General features: G+C 37.9%; 1 protein-coding gene across 1 annotated transcript in view; it reads left to right on the forward strand.

Moving 5' to 3' along the window:
* Window positions 1–5,552: 5,552 nt before the first annotated feature.
* Window positions 5,553–14,762, forward strand: part of HERC4 (HECT and RLD domain containing E3 ubiquitin protein ligase 4) — a 123,956-nt gene continuing 114,746 nt past the window's right edge. Inside the window, exons 1-2 of the mRNA XM_052639676.1 lie at window positions 5,553–5,764; window positions 7,575–7,879. Of these exons, the coding sequence (XP_052495636.1) occupies window positions 7,654–7,879 (226 nt within the window). The 5' untranslated portion in view covers window positions 5,553–5,764; window positions 7,575–7,653. The remainder of the gene's footprint in view (window positions 5,765–7,574; window positions 7,880–14,762) is intronic.

Genomic DNA, 14,762 nt, shown 5'->3' on the forward strand with positions numbered 1-14,762 from the left:
CGGGAGTTGGTGATGGATGGGGAGGCCTGGCATGCTGCAATTCATGGGTTTGCAAGGAATCGGACACGACTGAATGACTGAACTGAACTGAACTGATACAAAGATGAGGGTTATATTGCTGATTTACTTTGGTATGGAACCTGGCACAAGGAAGAAAATAAAGCAAATTTTCCAGATTTCATATTTCTGACAGCTGAATTAGAACTTTTCAACCTCAAATATCTTTATAAGACCTTTTGAAATCAGTAGCAGCAAAATAGCTTGATTTGCAACCCAAAGTTCGACCATTAAGCTCTAGAGTTGAGATTTCTTCTCTTTGTTGCTATTTTAATTGTTTCCTTTAAAAGAAAAACAGATAGACTTAAAAGATTCATAGAAGTATAGATTCTATACTTAATACCTAATTCTTTTGTGATGCTCATTATTACAACTTACAGAATTCTCATCTTTTGATTGCTGCGGGATAAAATTAATTTAAAAGCATAGTTTATCATACAACAATAAAAAGTTTTTATTTTTTACTGCCCAGACTGCAAAAAAGGAAAAAAAACCCCCACAAATCAGTACAGTCATTTTGCGCACTCTCTGTTTAGAAAGTATAGTAACTGGAATAATCATGCTGTAATTTCAAAGGCATGGACACATCCCCACATACTGGTCAATAGCCACATTACATGTGATTTTTTTCAGGCTTATGCCTGTTTGAATGCCAGCTGAATTCTTGTAATAAGGGGATAGAAAACAGAAATTATAGAGAATTATAAAAGAAAGCATTTAAAAAATGTTTCAGGTCGTTATAATATGGTCATTACTACTGTTTCACTCTGAGATACTGAGAAGGAAATTGGAGTCAGAATGTAAATTTAGAGCAGGATATGAGATTAGTATAAATGTGAGAATGAAAGTTGAGAAGGAGTCTATAATAAATATCTAGAATTATTATTCTTCATGTTGTTGATTAAGTGGCATATAACATATAATATTATCAAGAAAACTGTTTTGCTTGCATCTATTAAAAAGAGAAAATTTCTCTGTGCCTTCTCATTTATGTGGCAGAAGAGAATTCTTTCTTTCATCTCACTCATTATGGGGCTAGGTCCATACCCAGTAAGACAACATTAAAAGGACTTTTAAAATGCAATTCAGAAGGAAGAAAAAAATTGATGGGCTGAATTCTGTCCCCCTTCTCCCCGATTCATATGTTGAAATCCTAATCTCCAGTAAGTCAGAATGTGACTGTATTTGGAGATAGGGCTTTAAAGAGGTAATTAAGGTAAAACGAGTGGGTCCCAGCCCATTATACCTGGTGCTTCTGTAAGAAGAGTCTAGGACAGAGAGAATGCACAGAGGGAGGAATGGCCTTGTGTACACCCAGGGAGAAGGTAGCCATCTGTAAGTCAAGAAGAGAGACCTCAGAAGAAACCTGCCAGGACCTTGATATCTAACTTCTAGCCTCTAGAATTGTGAGAAAATAAATTTTTGTTGTTTAAGCCACCCAGTCTGTGGGATTTTTGTTATGGCAGCCCTAGGAAACTAATATAGAAATACACTCTTGATTTTTCAGACTTAAGGCCAAAACAGACCACTTCATTTTTCCTAGTCAAAGTTTGTTCTTCCCTCATCAGCCATCCTCTTTGTGGTAAATGTCCTCAAGTCAGAAAGCTCCTAGTGGCCCAGTACTCCTCCCATTCTCTGATCCCCTACAAACCATCCATCCCAATTCTGTTAATTCTATTCTTAAAGTATGTTTTAATTTATTAATTAATTTTTATTTTTGGTGGTGAGCTGAGGCTACTCCTTGTTGTGGTGCATGGGCCTCTCTTTGTGGTGGCTTCTCTTGTTACAGAGTACAGGCTATACATGACATATATAATATAATAAATATAATATACATTTATGTATTATACACATAAATATCAGGTAGTGATAATAGACATAAATAAAGCAGGGTAAGTTATAGAAAGTGAGGGGCTGGTTTTTTGGGTAGGGTGATCAGGGAAGACTGAGGAGGTAACTTACTCCTTGGAAGGAAAGTTATGACCAACCTAGATAGCATATTCAAAAGCAGAGACATTACTTTGTCAACAAAGGTCCATCTAGTCAAGGCTATGGTTTTTCCAGTGGTCATGTATGGATGTGAGAGTTGGACTGTGAAGAAAGCTGAGCACAGAAGAATTGATGCTTTTGAACTGTGGTGTTGGAGAAGACTCTTGAGAGTCCCTTGGACTGCAAGGAGATCCAACCAGTCCATTCTAAAGGAGATCAGTCCTGGGATTTCTTTGGAAGGAATGATGCTAAAGCTGAAACTCCAGTGCTTTGGCCACCTCATGCGAAGAGTTGACTCATTGGAAAAGACTCTGATGCTGGGAGGGATTGGGGGCAGGAGGAGAAGGGGACGACAGAGGATGAGATGGCTGGATGGCATCACTGACTCGATGGACGTGAGTCTGAGTGAACTCCAGGAGTTGGTGATGGACAGGGAGGCCTGGAATGCTGTGATTCATGGGGTCACAAAGAGTCGGACACTACTGAGAGACTGAACTGAACTGAACATGACTGCAGAATTGAATGAAGGAGGTCAGGTGGTATACAGCACAAGCAATATGGCTAGATGGAAGGCAGCAAGGGAAAGAGTGGGACAGAATGAACACCTATTTCTCAATAGTCTGAGCATTTTTGTAAGTGAAAATAACACACGAGGTAAAACATATTTTACTTTTGTTCTATATTAAAATTATATCATTGTGATATGGAATGGTTTCCCAAATGTTCTCTTACTACTGGTAGTTCAGGAGAGGTAATGTTAGTAATAGTTCAGCTGACATTTACAAAACACTGGCCAAGTTCAAGGTATTGTACGTGTTATCTTATTAAATTCCCACAACCTAGTGAGAAGGATTATTAATTTCCCCCAGTCATAGAAATGTGACCGAGAAGTAATTTTCTGTAAAACAGACCATTAGTAAATGTTTGTAGGTATCTTTGGGAGGATAGAAGAACGGAGGTCTGAGTGGCTTGTAGGTTCAGGCTCTGAATCCAGACAAACCAGCACCACAGGCCATACTTACTCATGATCAGTTACTCACGCTGCTTTTATACAACAAATTTATATTATCCTAATAACCTTCTGACCCTACGCTTATTTCACTTGAAAGGTAATCATAGCCTTTTTTTCTGATATCTTACCTCACAGTTTCATAAATTTATAAGGTTAAAAGGGATATCTACAAAAGTCTATTCCACTTGCTACAAGCAAGATCTATATTGTAAAATATTGAAGAGATGCATCCACGTAGCAGAGATAGCTGTCCACCAATTTGTGCTCTCTTCTCTGGTATAAAGCAGTACCTGAAACTCAGCAGAGGTTATGTTTCCTAGTGCCCTTGCATCTAGGTGTGTAGTTCTTCCTAACATTATGTGTGCAGATGTGAAGTGGTATGTGGCACTTCCCCAGACAAAAAAAAATTTTTTCCCCCACAGTTTGAACTTCTTATTTGGTGTTGGGGGTAGGTACAGCCAATTAACAATTTTGGGGTAGTTTCAGGTGAACAAGGAAGAAACTGGCCATACATACACATGTATCCCATACATATATCCATTCTCCCCCAAACCCCACTTCCATCCAAGCTGCCACATAACCTTGAGCAGAGTTCCATGTGGTATACAATAGGTCCTTGTTGGTTATCCATTTTAAATACAGCAGTGTGTACATGATCATCCCAAACTCCCTAACTATCCCTCCCCCCTCCATACCTTCCTTTTCTAATTTTGTGACCAGACAAAACTTTGAAGAAGCTCGGGTGGTGCCCTCATTTTCTGGAGCTCCTGGAAATTAGTTTTCACTCATTAGGAATACTCACTGGAATGTTTAAAAGGTAAAAGAACACTCTTATCACATTAACACTCATATTTAGTGTCTATTTGTTGCACCATCTGTTACATACCTTGAAGACTCAAATCCCACAACTTCCCCTTTAATGATACATTCCGAGACATAAAGTCCTGAAGGTTAAAAGACAACAAAAGCCCTACAAGGGCAATGAAGCTATCAGAATAAGAATTAAGTATGTTTCATGAGCATCATCACCACTCCCAACATTGAAATTATGCTTTAAGTACCTTATAATTTTTACTCTTATTTCTCAGAAATAAGGTTGTGGGTTGAATTGGGTTGCCCAGAGACAATTGAAGTTCTCACTTCCAGTACCTGAGGATGTGACCTTATTTGGAAATAGGGTCATTGCAGATGCAATGCAGTTAAAAAAGAGGTCACAATCGATTAAGGTGGGAGTTAATCCAATGACTGATTTCCTTATAAGAGGGAAAGACACAGAGGCACAGAGAAGAAAATCATGTGGAGATGGAGGCAGGAGTTACCTCTACAAGCCAAAAGATGCCAAGAACTGTCAGCAACCATCTCTAGGAGATAAGTATGGAGAGAATTCCCTGAGATCCCAGGAGACAGCCAGCCCTGCTGCCACTTTGATTTCAGACTTACGGCTTCCACAACTGTGAGACAATACATTTGTTTTTTTAAGCAAGCAGAAATCCAGTTTGTGGTATTGTGTTATGGCAGCCCTAAGGAACTAATAATAGACGTACGTAGTCTAGCACAGACACTTTCCAATCTGTGATACATTTTTCAATGCGATAAAGAAATAATGGCTTACTGCGGAATTTTTTCTAGGTTCTCAACATTCTGAAGTCAAGGTACTACAGAAGCGTGACATAAAGTTTCAATAGAGCCTTGTTTTAAGTTTCCCCCCTTGACTGGTCTAGGAAATGCAGTTTGTTTATGTGAGGCTGTAACTCCAGCCACACACATTACTTAATTTTCTCTGAATGAAAGAGGCATAATATGTTTATCTCCAAGAAAGAGTGCAGAAAGAGATGGCAGCCAACATTTTATCGGGAGCATGAACTTGTGTTGATATTTTATGCCAATAGGCTCCATCATTGCTGTGAATACATCTGGTATGCTCAGATTAGCTCCATGTGAGGCTAAGGGATAAAATAAAAGACTTTATCAGCCTTTAATTACAAGTTTGCGATGTTTTTTCTGCGACTTCAAATTCTCCTTGGATAAAGGTGGAATTAAATAGACTGGAACCAATAGGGAAAAAGACAATCTAGCCCAAAATCGAAGAAATTTCTTCACTAAAAGGACCTTGTGCACGCTGAAACGCTGTTACAAGACACATCAAACGCCTCCGCTCGTCTGGCAAACCCCAACTTCTGCATGTGGCATTTTCCTCTAAAGGCAACGCAAAACAGCACACGACGCAGGCGCCTGGGTCGGTGTGCCCTGGGAGGATTCCGGCGCAGGCGCGCGGGCCGGGAAGTGGGCGGGCTCGCGCGCGTGCTCTGCGATTCACTTCCGGCCAGCCCCTCCCCCTCCCCCGCGTTACCACCTCCCCCTCTCCCTTCTCCTCCCCAGTCTCTCCCCCAGGTCTCCCCACCCCTAGTGCTCTCCGCTTCTCTCTCCTCCCGTCCTTCCCCTCCCGCACCATCCGGGTAGCTGACGGCTGGCTCTGGACTGGACAGCAGTGGCGGCTGCTTTTCTCTGAGGAGCCTGGTAAAGTTTCACAGGAGCCGAAGAGAGGAGCAGAGGAGCACCTTCACCGACGCCGGAGGAGCGCTGGTGTTCGCTGCCACTGGCTGAAGGAGGAGGGTCCAGGAGCTGGAGACCAGCCTCAGCTGCCTCGCTCTCGGGGGAGGCGCCGCCCCCCAGCCGCCCTGGGCTTCCCCTGCCTTGAGGGGTCCGGTGAGTCGTTGCCCGGGCGGGTTCGGGGGCGTGTGACGGCGTTAGGGAGGGGGCAGGCCGGGCTGGGCGGATACAGGCCAGCCTGGCGCTGGGTGCTTTCTCAGCGTTTCCTCGGGGTGGGGGCTGGGGTGGGGGACGAGGGCAGTGCCGGGCCCCTTAGCCCGGGGGCTGGAATGTCGCACCTCCCTGGGGAAGGGCTTCCTTGGGACTAGGGCCGCCGAGGTGCGGAGCCTCGTCCACTGGCCTCTGCGGCTGCTGCGAGCGGGCGGCTGCCGTAGTTGACTGGTCTGCCCGTGAGGTTGGGTGTGTGCATATGATTTCTCTCCCGCGGCTCCCCGGAGCTGTTCTGAGTGCATGTTCAGGGAATGCTGGGAATAAAGTGCTTCTCTTTCCCCTACCTGTTGCTGGCGAGAGGACGTCTTTCTCATTACCCCTCTGACTTTTTAAAGATAAAGGATGGATAAACCTCGTGCACTGAAATTAGGGTGTTTTCCTGTCCTCTCCTTGAAAAAACAGCAAAAACCGATCAGACAGTGCATAACTCGCGGGAACTATCGGGTTCAGATGCCCCAAAAGAATGAAATGAAACTTTTCTTAATGGGTGGGTCATGGATGGAATGAGACAGCTTCAGCACTTGTGCTAGCCTGAACGTAGGAAAGCTGGGTTTGGAAACGTCTCAGGTTCTGTATAAGGAATGTGGGTGACTACAACGGGAATAAGACGGGCTTCCTGTAATTGTGTTATTTAGTACGCGATGTGTCTAAAAATCTGTATAGGTTTAGATGAAGTGAGCTCTTTGTTACCGTGTCTATGTAAGCGAAGAAATATTCAGTGTACTGGAAAGTTCTACAGATTTCGCCATCAGACTATCAGTGTCCCAATCCCCATTTCTGTTCTTGAAAAATCGACAGTGCCAATGGTATTTGCAGTTTTTTTTCCCCCCATCTTCAAATAATTGTCTCAGGGGTATAGATAGACATAGATTGCCTTGGGGAAATATTTTTCAGTCATGGTTACCACTCGTAATAGAAAATGCTGAGTTTTTGGGGAGACTCTTGATCTTTAAGCTGCATACTTTTGTATTGTAATTAGGTACCCTGGTTTAGTTTTTAAATATAATTGTGAGGTCAGAGTGTTAATATTTTGATTTGTAAGGTATGATCTTTGGAGGTGGTTTTCTTAAGATAAGTGTTTAACTAGAGAACTATAATTTTCCCTGGGACCTCTAACTATGAATAGTTGGAAGAGTCTTTTTAAATTGTGGGAAACTCAAAGTTTCCATTATTGTTTTTTTCCTAGTACAGATAAGAACTTCAGTTTTCTGTTAATGTGGAGGTAGGTATTATGAGAAAGTCTAATTATTCACTTACTCTGTGACTCGAGGGAGATTGCAAGCGTTTATGTTTCTGTAGTCTTATGTTTTTCACTGAGTATATATCTGATTTTGGGGGCAGTGGACAGATGTCTTATATCTTACTCCCACTGAAATTATCCAAAGCAAAAAGCAAAAAAAGATTAACTTCGTCAACATACTTAATATTTCAGTTAGTCTATCAGAAGATAACAAAAAGTCAAAGCTAATTAATAATGAAGTTTTGTAGTCACGGGAAGTGATATATTTTTCCTGAACGTTTCTATGTAATAATTTTAAGAATATACCACTGATTGGTTTTGGAAACTGAATGATACTTAAGTAGCACCCTATAGATTTCATGTTTAATACAAAGTGAGTATTGTAGCCTAGCACTTGAAAGAGCAATTATACATTGTTTTCTTTGAAGTCATACTAACTCTTTTCTGTCTTCTCAGACATAGGGACACCACCAACTTGCCAGTGTTTCAGAAGGGAGTTTATTATTGAAGCTGGAAGACCAGAAGAATCACAAACATGTTGTGCTGGGGAAATGCTTCTTTTGGACAGCTAGGTTTGGGTGGAATTGATGAAGAAATTGTACTAGAGCCCAGAAAAAGTGACTTTTTTGTAAATAAAAAGGTTCGAGATGTAGGATGTGGACTCAGACATACTGTATTTGTTCTGGATGATGGAACAGTGTACACGTGTGGATGTAATGATCTAGGGCAGCTAGGTCATGAAAAATCCAGAAAGAAACCAGGTAAGTTGAAAATTTTTTTGTTTGCTCTTCTAATAGTTATATTAAGTTGGAAATGTCAAACAATTTTGCTAAACTCATGTTTTTTTTGACCAAGCTTTAAAAGCAAACTAGGCATTAAATATATCCTTTACAGTTTGCATGCTTCTAAGAACTTATTTTGTTTCTTTTTTTAACTGCTGCTATTATAATGTATGAAGCTGTGGTTTCAGAAATTAATTTTGGTGATATAAAACAATGGAGAAAACTACCTTGCAGTATATAGATCTTCTTTGATACTGAGTATATTGATAAAGAATATACAGTATGTAGGTCCTTTTTTATAAGTACTGTTCAGCCACACTGAGCAGGTTTTAAATGTATAATTTACTGTGTGCTTTGCATATATCAGAAAGGGGGGAAATTTAAGATGAAACCTTTTTACTTGACCAAAACATAATCCTAATTATTCTGTTGTTCTCTCTGTTGTATTTTAAATGTACGGTTTTATTTAGTTTGACATGTTTTTTATTTCCCTAGTCTCCTACTTTTAAGTAGTAACACTAGCTATTGAAAGTTTTGTGTCTATGAGGTGTCCTGATAATGTAGTAGCCATACAAACCAAATTTAAAATAATTTGTAGGATAATGAGAATTTTGAGGAGTTTGGTCACATTTCATGTTCTTTTTTCCTTGTTATACGTATTTTAAAGTCAAATATTACCACACTTAGAAATATGTGAATTTTTTTTTCAATTGTGTTAACTAAAAGTTAATTCTTAAGATGGTAAATTCAGATAAGATTACAGCTGTACTGATTGACAATTTATTTTAACTTTAACAATAATGGCATCTAAGTGTTTTCTATGGCAGTTATTTTTCTTTACCACATCATTATTTAAGTGGTTTTTTCCTTGTTAGTCTTTTAAGAGGTTAATGAAGGTATAAGATATTAAAGGTGTTAAAGCTTGTTACTCATTTTTCATAATCATTTCACCACCATGCCCAACCTCATTCTTCTGACTTGTAAATTACTGTGTAGTTTTCATCTTTTTTTTTGTTGATAGTTTTAATCTCTTTTTTTCTGCTTTAATTTGTAATTTAATTTTTTTTTGGATGAATGGTAGTGATGCTTAATACAAGAGGTTTAATTATTGCAAAACAAGGTAAATGGTGGTTTTCTTCTACTCTGCCTTGTGAAGAATATTCTATGGAATCATCAGATTTTCATAATCTTAGACATTGAGATTGTCATGTTGTTAAACATGAGTGGTAATTTGTTGATACCTATTTGTAATCACTGCTTCAGAGGCAGATGAGTCCTTTACCTTTTTTATTTAGCTTGGAATACTGCCTCAGGTTGAGATTTTCGTGGTAATGGGGCTGTTACTATTTTTACACTTAACGTGCCCCACAAATGTATCTGAACATATCTCTGTTTTGCTTTAGTAATTTCTGAGAGGCTACAGGGCAAGTAGAAAGTACAAAGCTAGCACATAGAAATTGCCAATATTGTTACTAAAATTTACTAAGATTTAAATTCTTTAAATGTTATTTAACATCTCTTCTGTGGTAGACACCACGTGCTAATAGTATAATGACTTAGTACCTGAACAGCTTTTAACCCTGTAGGTGAGGTTCTGAGAAACTTCACTCGCCAGAAGGGGCTTCTTTGTGGTCATGCTGGCATTGTGATGATTGCATTGTGACCTTTATATCACTGTTGCTTCATCCTGGAGCCATTATTTGGCAATATAAAGTTGGGAGGGTGGGTTTACCTAAGTTTTGATACCTCTTTAGGATTCCCTTCTTGTTCAGAGTACGGCACAGTCTATGGGATAGAAAAATGAAAGGCATACATAAACTTTATCTTCGAAAAATTCAGAGCCTTGGTTGGGCATTAAGGCATACGTAAATGAAATAACTAGAGAGAATTGAAATTCTACATGACGTGGCATGTATTTTGAGACTAGAAAGTTTAAATGATGAGAAATGTCATTGGATGGAATTGAAGATTTCTGGGAAAAATGAAGTCTTAAGTTTAATTCTATGATTGATCACATAAATAGCCAGAAAGTAAATCTGGAGCTGAAATAGCTAGCTTTATAGGAGAGAGTCTTTATCCTGAGAAAAACTTTTTATTACTAGAAGGTCAAATTAAATGATGTATTGAAGTGTACCGAGTTACATAGGTAGGAAAAGTAAAATGTCAAACGGAGGTAGTTGCTCTGATAGGGACTTAATCTTAAATCAGTTTTGATTTAAGGGGATTGGGTGGAAAATGTAATAATGCTTTTAACTAAAATTATTTCCCTTTGGAATAATTCCTTAATGATTTAAATGTGCTTCTTCCTAACCATTTTTAAAACAATTGTGAGTTTGAGAAATGAATGAAAAGATTTGGAATTTATTTAATTTGTTTTAAAGTCTCCTGGGAAGAGAATGAGTCTGGTTGAATTTTAGGACCGTACAATAAACATCATTCACTTCGTCAGAGCCTTAAACTTAAGTCATGAAGAAAGCAAACAGAGCTAAGAATTGTTTTCTTACAGAAATTCACTTTATAAGCATACTAAATATTAAGGAGTAAAAGAGGAAGAGATGGCCTTATTCGTAGATAAGCTATTCTTGAGAGGCATGATAACCTCCTTGAGGACTCTACCCTTACAGTGTAGTAAATAGATTTGTCCTATGGCCTGTTGGGAGAAGTTTCCATTCTGGACATTCTAGTAACTAGCTGGGGAGAGTTCACTGATTTCCTTTATTATGCTAAGAATGCAGATTAAGTCCATGTTCATCTTCCTTCTCTTGTATACGCATATTCCTTGCTATCACTACTGCTTCTTTCTGAACTGTTTGCACAGAAGTGTGTGTATATCTATTTCACTTTCTTGTATATATTTTTCCTTCATAGGAATTTTTTTAAACCTTTTAAAATTTAGAACCTCTCAATTTCCTCCTTAATTCATAGCTAACAGGTAGATAGTATATTTAATCTTCAAAGTGTTACGTCAGTCCACCTAAGTAAAATTGTTTTATTTTTGTACTTCTAAATTTGCTTCTGAAATTTGAGGATAACATTTAGGAAGTGTACTTTTCTTATTAAGATTATTTACTCACTATCTAGCCATAGATAAGATTTAGTGTCCATGGTCCTAAATATGTTTTACACATCTATTTTTGTTTTCTGTTAGACATAGTGCTAAACTTTTATATCCATAATTTGCAAATAATGTGATAGTTATGTTAAAATGACTGTTTTAATAACTTTTTATGGTGTACAAAGTTATTTCAAGTAGATTATGTATATCTTTTAACCCTCTCAGCAGTCTTGCATATCAGCTGACATGTGTTATGGTCCTTCTTTTTCAGATGAGGAAACTGATGTTAAAAGTTTAATCACTAGAGTAGCAAATACTAGACCACTCTAAATTCTGTGGTTTTATCTTTATCCCACAAAGTTTTGCCCCTGCCATGTTACAATGTAGAGGAATATTTATTCATCTAGGAGGAAGCTAGTTTCCATTATTTTAATGTAATTCTGAGAGCTTTAAAAAAAATCTCTCAAAAGTTACTATTTTATAACTAAGGTTATACAGTGAAGACATCATGTTTTATTATACCTCCCCGGTCCCTTCCCTGTGCATAAATTCAAAGTGAAGCCATTTTAGGAACCCTGTAAGAAGGGTGAGAATTCTGTTTCAGATATAATACTTCTATCAACACAAACTAAAAATTCAAATATGTATATTTTATTGTTGAACCAAAGACTGACTTCATTGCAAAGCCACCAGTAGATAAAATTTTGAATAGTATGAGAAAATTTATTACAGCTTGTGCTCAACTCTTCTACAGAAGATAAAAAGATTATGAGCATTGATTCTGTTTTTTTGTGTCCCTAAATGGTTATTTCTGCTGTTGATCATTGCAGTGAAAACGCTTTGGGTCATATAGCAGTAATTTGCTTGCCTCTCTTGCTTCTTCATTTCCTGACTTGTTTTCTCTGTTCATAAAACATAAATCTATAAATGACTTCCTTTAAAAAAAAGTTGCAATTTGAAAAATAATATAGGAAAATAGATATATAAATATGGGAAATACAATTATTCACATTACAGTAGATTAAAAATTCCAAATTATACCATATATTGCTTAAGGAATCAAAGCATATAATACCAAAGAAGCTGTTTTATAACTCCCAATTTTCACAATACCTTCTAAGGAAGAGAATGATGTGGATGATGTGAAGACTTGAAAAAATGATTACTTGGGTCAGGAATGGAGGCTTGCTTTGGACGCTTTACTATGAGAAAGGTTAGTGTCCAAGAGTCACAGTGTTGAGAGTAGGGAAAAAATCATAATGCAAACAGTTGACTACTGTTAGAGAGATGTATAATAATACTTTACTTTGTGTAGGACCCTACATCTGAGGAATTTCAAGAGCATTACACAATAACTCATGGTTCCTTTCAAAATGCTTGTGACACAGTTTGCAAGAATTTTCCTCATCTTAGGGGATAAATTTACGGAGAAATGGCAGCACAAGTTGGTAAGTAACTTGTCAAAACAGCAGGTGACTGGTGAGAAGCTATAAATGGAATCTGAAAATTTAAGTCTCCCAGTCTCCTACCTTATTCACTAAATTGCGCTTATGTTTAAAATTATTTACAATAGTATATTCTATTTGAGGCAGATCAAATTCTAATGCACAGATTTTTTTTTTTTTTGCCATTCTGCTGATGGCTTATTGAAATGAATCATTATTTTACCGAGATGCTTGCATTGTGATACCACTTTGGTACTTCATTATAACCGTGTGTGGTATGAAGAATATTTAAACCAAGGAACAAAAACTTAACTATGGTAACACCCAGTTCTTTCTCTTTGTTCTGTTATATATCATATTCTGTATCCCTTTGTGCTAATGCTATGCTGTGCTACTATCCAAGGTCCATAGTAACTGCCTGGCACAACAGACTTTGTGGTTAACATTGGAACTTTGGGTTAATTATATTGTATCAAGTCTGCCATGGTATCTCTCTGTAGGATGCATTGGCTTGGAGAATGCTTTATAAATCCATTAACCAGAAGAGAAGCAGTAATAGTAGTAGATGCCTAATCTGAGCAGTCTAACAAATAGAAGCTTTTTAAAATGATTTGGAACCAATGATTTTGTCTTTGTGTTTGATATGTTAGTGTTTTTATCTGATTGGAAATGGAGCCACATATTTTTCTTGAAAGAACAGGAGTATGGAAGATTTCAGTTGCACAATTTGAGCAGTTACTAAGGATTCTTGTTACAGATGGCAGCCTAGGTGGTCTAGTTTCCATTGCCTTTGAATAAGTACAGTCTCTGTCTCAGTATCCGTGGAGGATTGGTTCCAGCACCCTTGCAGATACCAAAATCCACGGATGCTCAAGTCCCTTATAGCTGGTGCTGCTGTTTGCATATAACCTTTGCATATATTTTAAATCATTTTTGGATTATAGTACCTAGTACAATGTAAATAGTTATAAATACAATGTAAATGATACGTAAATAACTGTTGGCATGGCAAATTCAAGTTTTGCTTTTTGGAAATTTCCCGAATTTTCCCCCCCCAAATGTAGTTGACCCTTGAACAACTTCAGTGTTAGGTATACTGACTTTCCATGCAGTTGAAAATCCCCATACTGTTAACTCTACCTTAAAAACAGAAACTGAATAGACTCACCCAAGGGCAAGAAGCAGAAACAATTTGGATAGAATTAGAACTCAAATCCTAGTTTTATGATTCCACGTATTGTGATCTCTAATCGAACATAAACTTTTCCCTACACTTAAAGATCTGTAAAATGAAAATACAAGTATTTATTGAAGTAAACTCAAGCGTAAGTGGGTCTGTGCAGTTCAAACACATGTCGTTTAAGGGTCGGCTGTGTTTTCCATCCACATGTTGGTTGAATGCTGAGATAAGGAACTCATGGAAAAGGAGGGCCGACTGTATTCTTTGGGTTCTATGTCCCCAATATGTCTTATGAATGTAGCACTGTTGTAAAAGGTCATTTTTCACAAACCTCATGTATTTTTAAAATTGTTTTGAAGAAATAAAGTCTCACTTCATAGATACTAAATTTTCCTAGGCAAAAGGTGTATCAGATATGTGAGATACATATTAAAACGATGGAGGAAATGTATTCAGCCATTGTTATAGGGTTTCTTTGGACTAGGATTGTGTTAGTTAAGTAGAAAAGTGGAAATCATTAATAAATAAACCATATTAAAGTGCCCATGGTTTTCTCCTTTCAGTTTCTATGGATGTTTTTTCCATGCTGATGGAATTTAAAAGGCAATGATTATTTTTATATCTTGAAGAATTGTTATGGTTACTTTACATGCAATAAAAATCTATGCTGAATATAATTGTATTATTGGAGTTAATTTGGTTAAAAGGAAAATTTCTTGAATTTTGATGGCATTCTTTAAGCCATAATATTTTGTTTACATAATTACTCATTTTTCTTCAGTTCTAGCACTGCAGAATTTTATTTCAGCTTTTCTAGGCCATGAAGAAAACATTCTGTAATCCTTTAGTAATGTGTTTTTCACTTTACTTTAAAATACCTTGCTGCTGCTGCTAAGTTGCTTCAGTCGTGTCTGAATCTGTGTGACCCCATAGACGGCAGCCCACCAGTCTCCTCTGTCCCTGGGATTCTCCAGGCAAGAACACTAGAGTGGGTTGCCATTTCCTTCTCCAGTGCAGGAAAGTGAAAAGTGAAAGTGAAGTCTCTCAGTTGTGTCTGACTGTTCGCGACCCCATGGACTGCAGCTTACCGGGCTCCTGTGTCCATGGGATTTTCCAGGCAAGAGTATTGGAGTGGGGTGCCATTGCCTTATTTCTTTAAAAATACCTTATTTCTTTATTAAT

Source organism: Budorcas taxicolor, chromosome 5 (genome assembly GCF_023091745.1).
Source record: "Budorcas taxicolor isolate Tak-1 chromosome 5, Takin1.1, whole genome shotgun sequence".
In the NCBI taxonomy this organism is placed as follows: Eukaryota; Metazoa; Chordata; class Mammalia; order Artiodactyla; family Bovidae; genus Budorcas; species Budorcas taxicolor.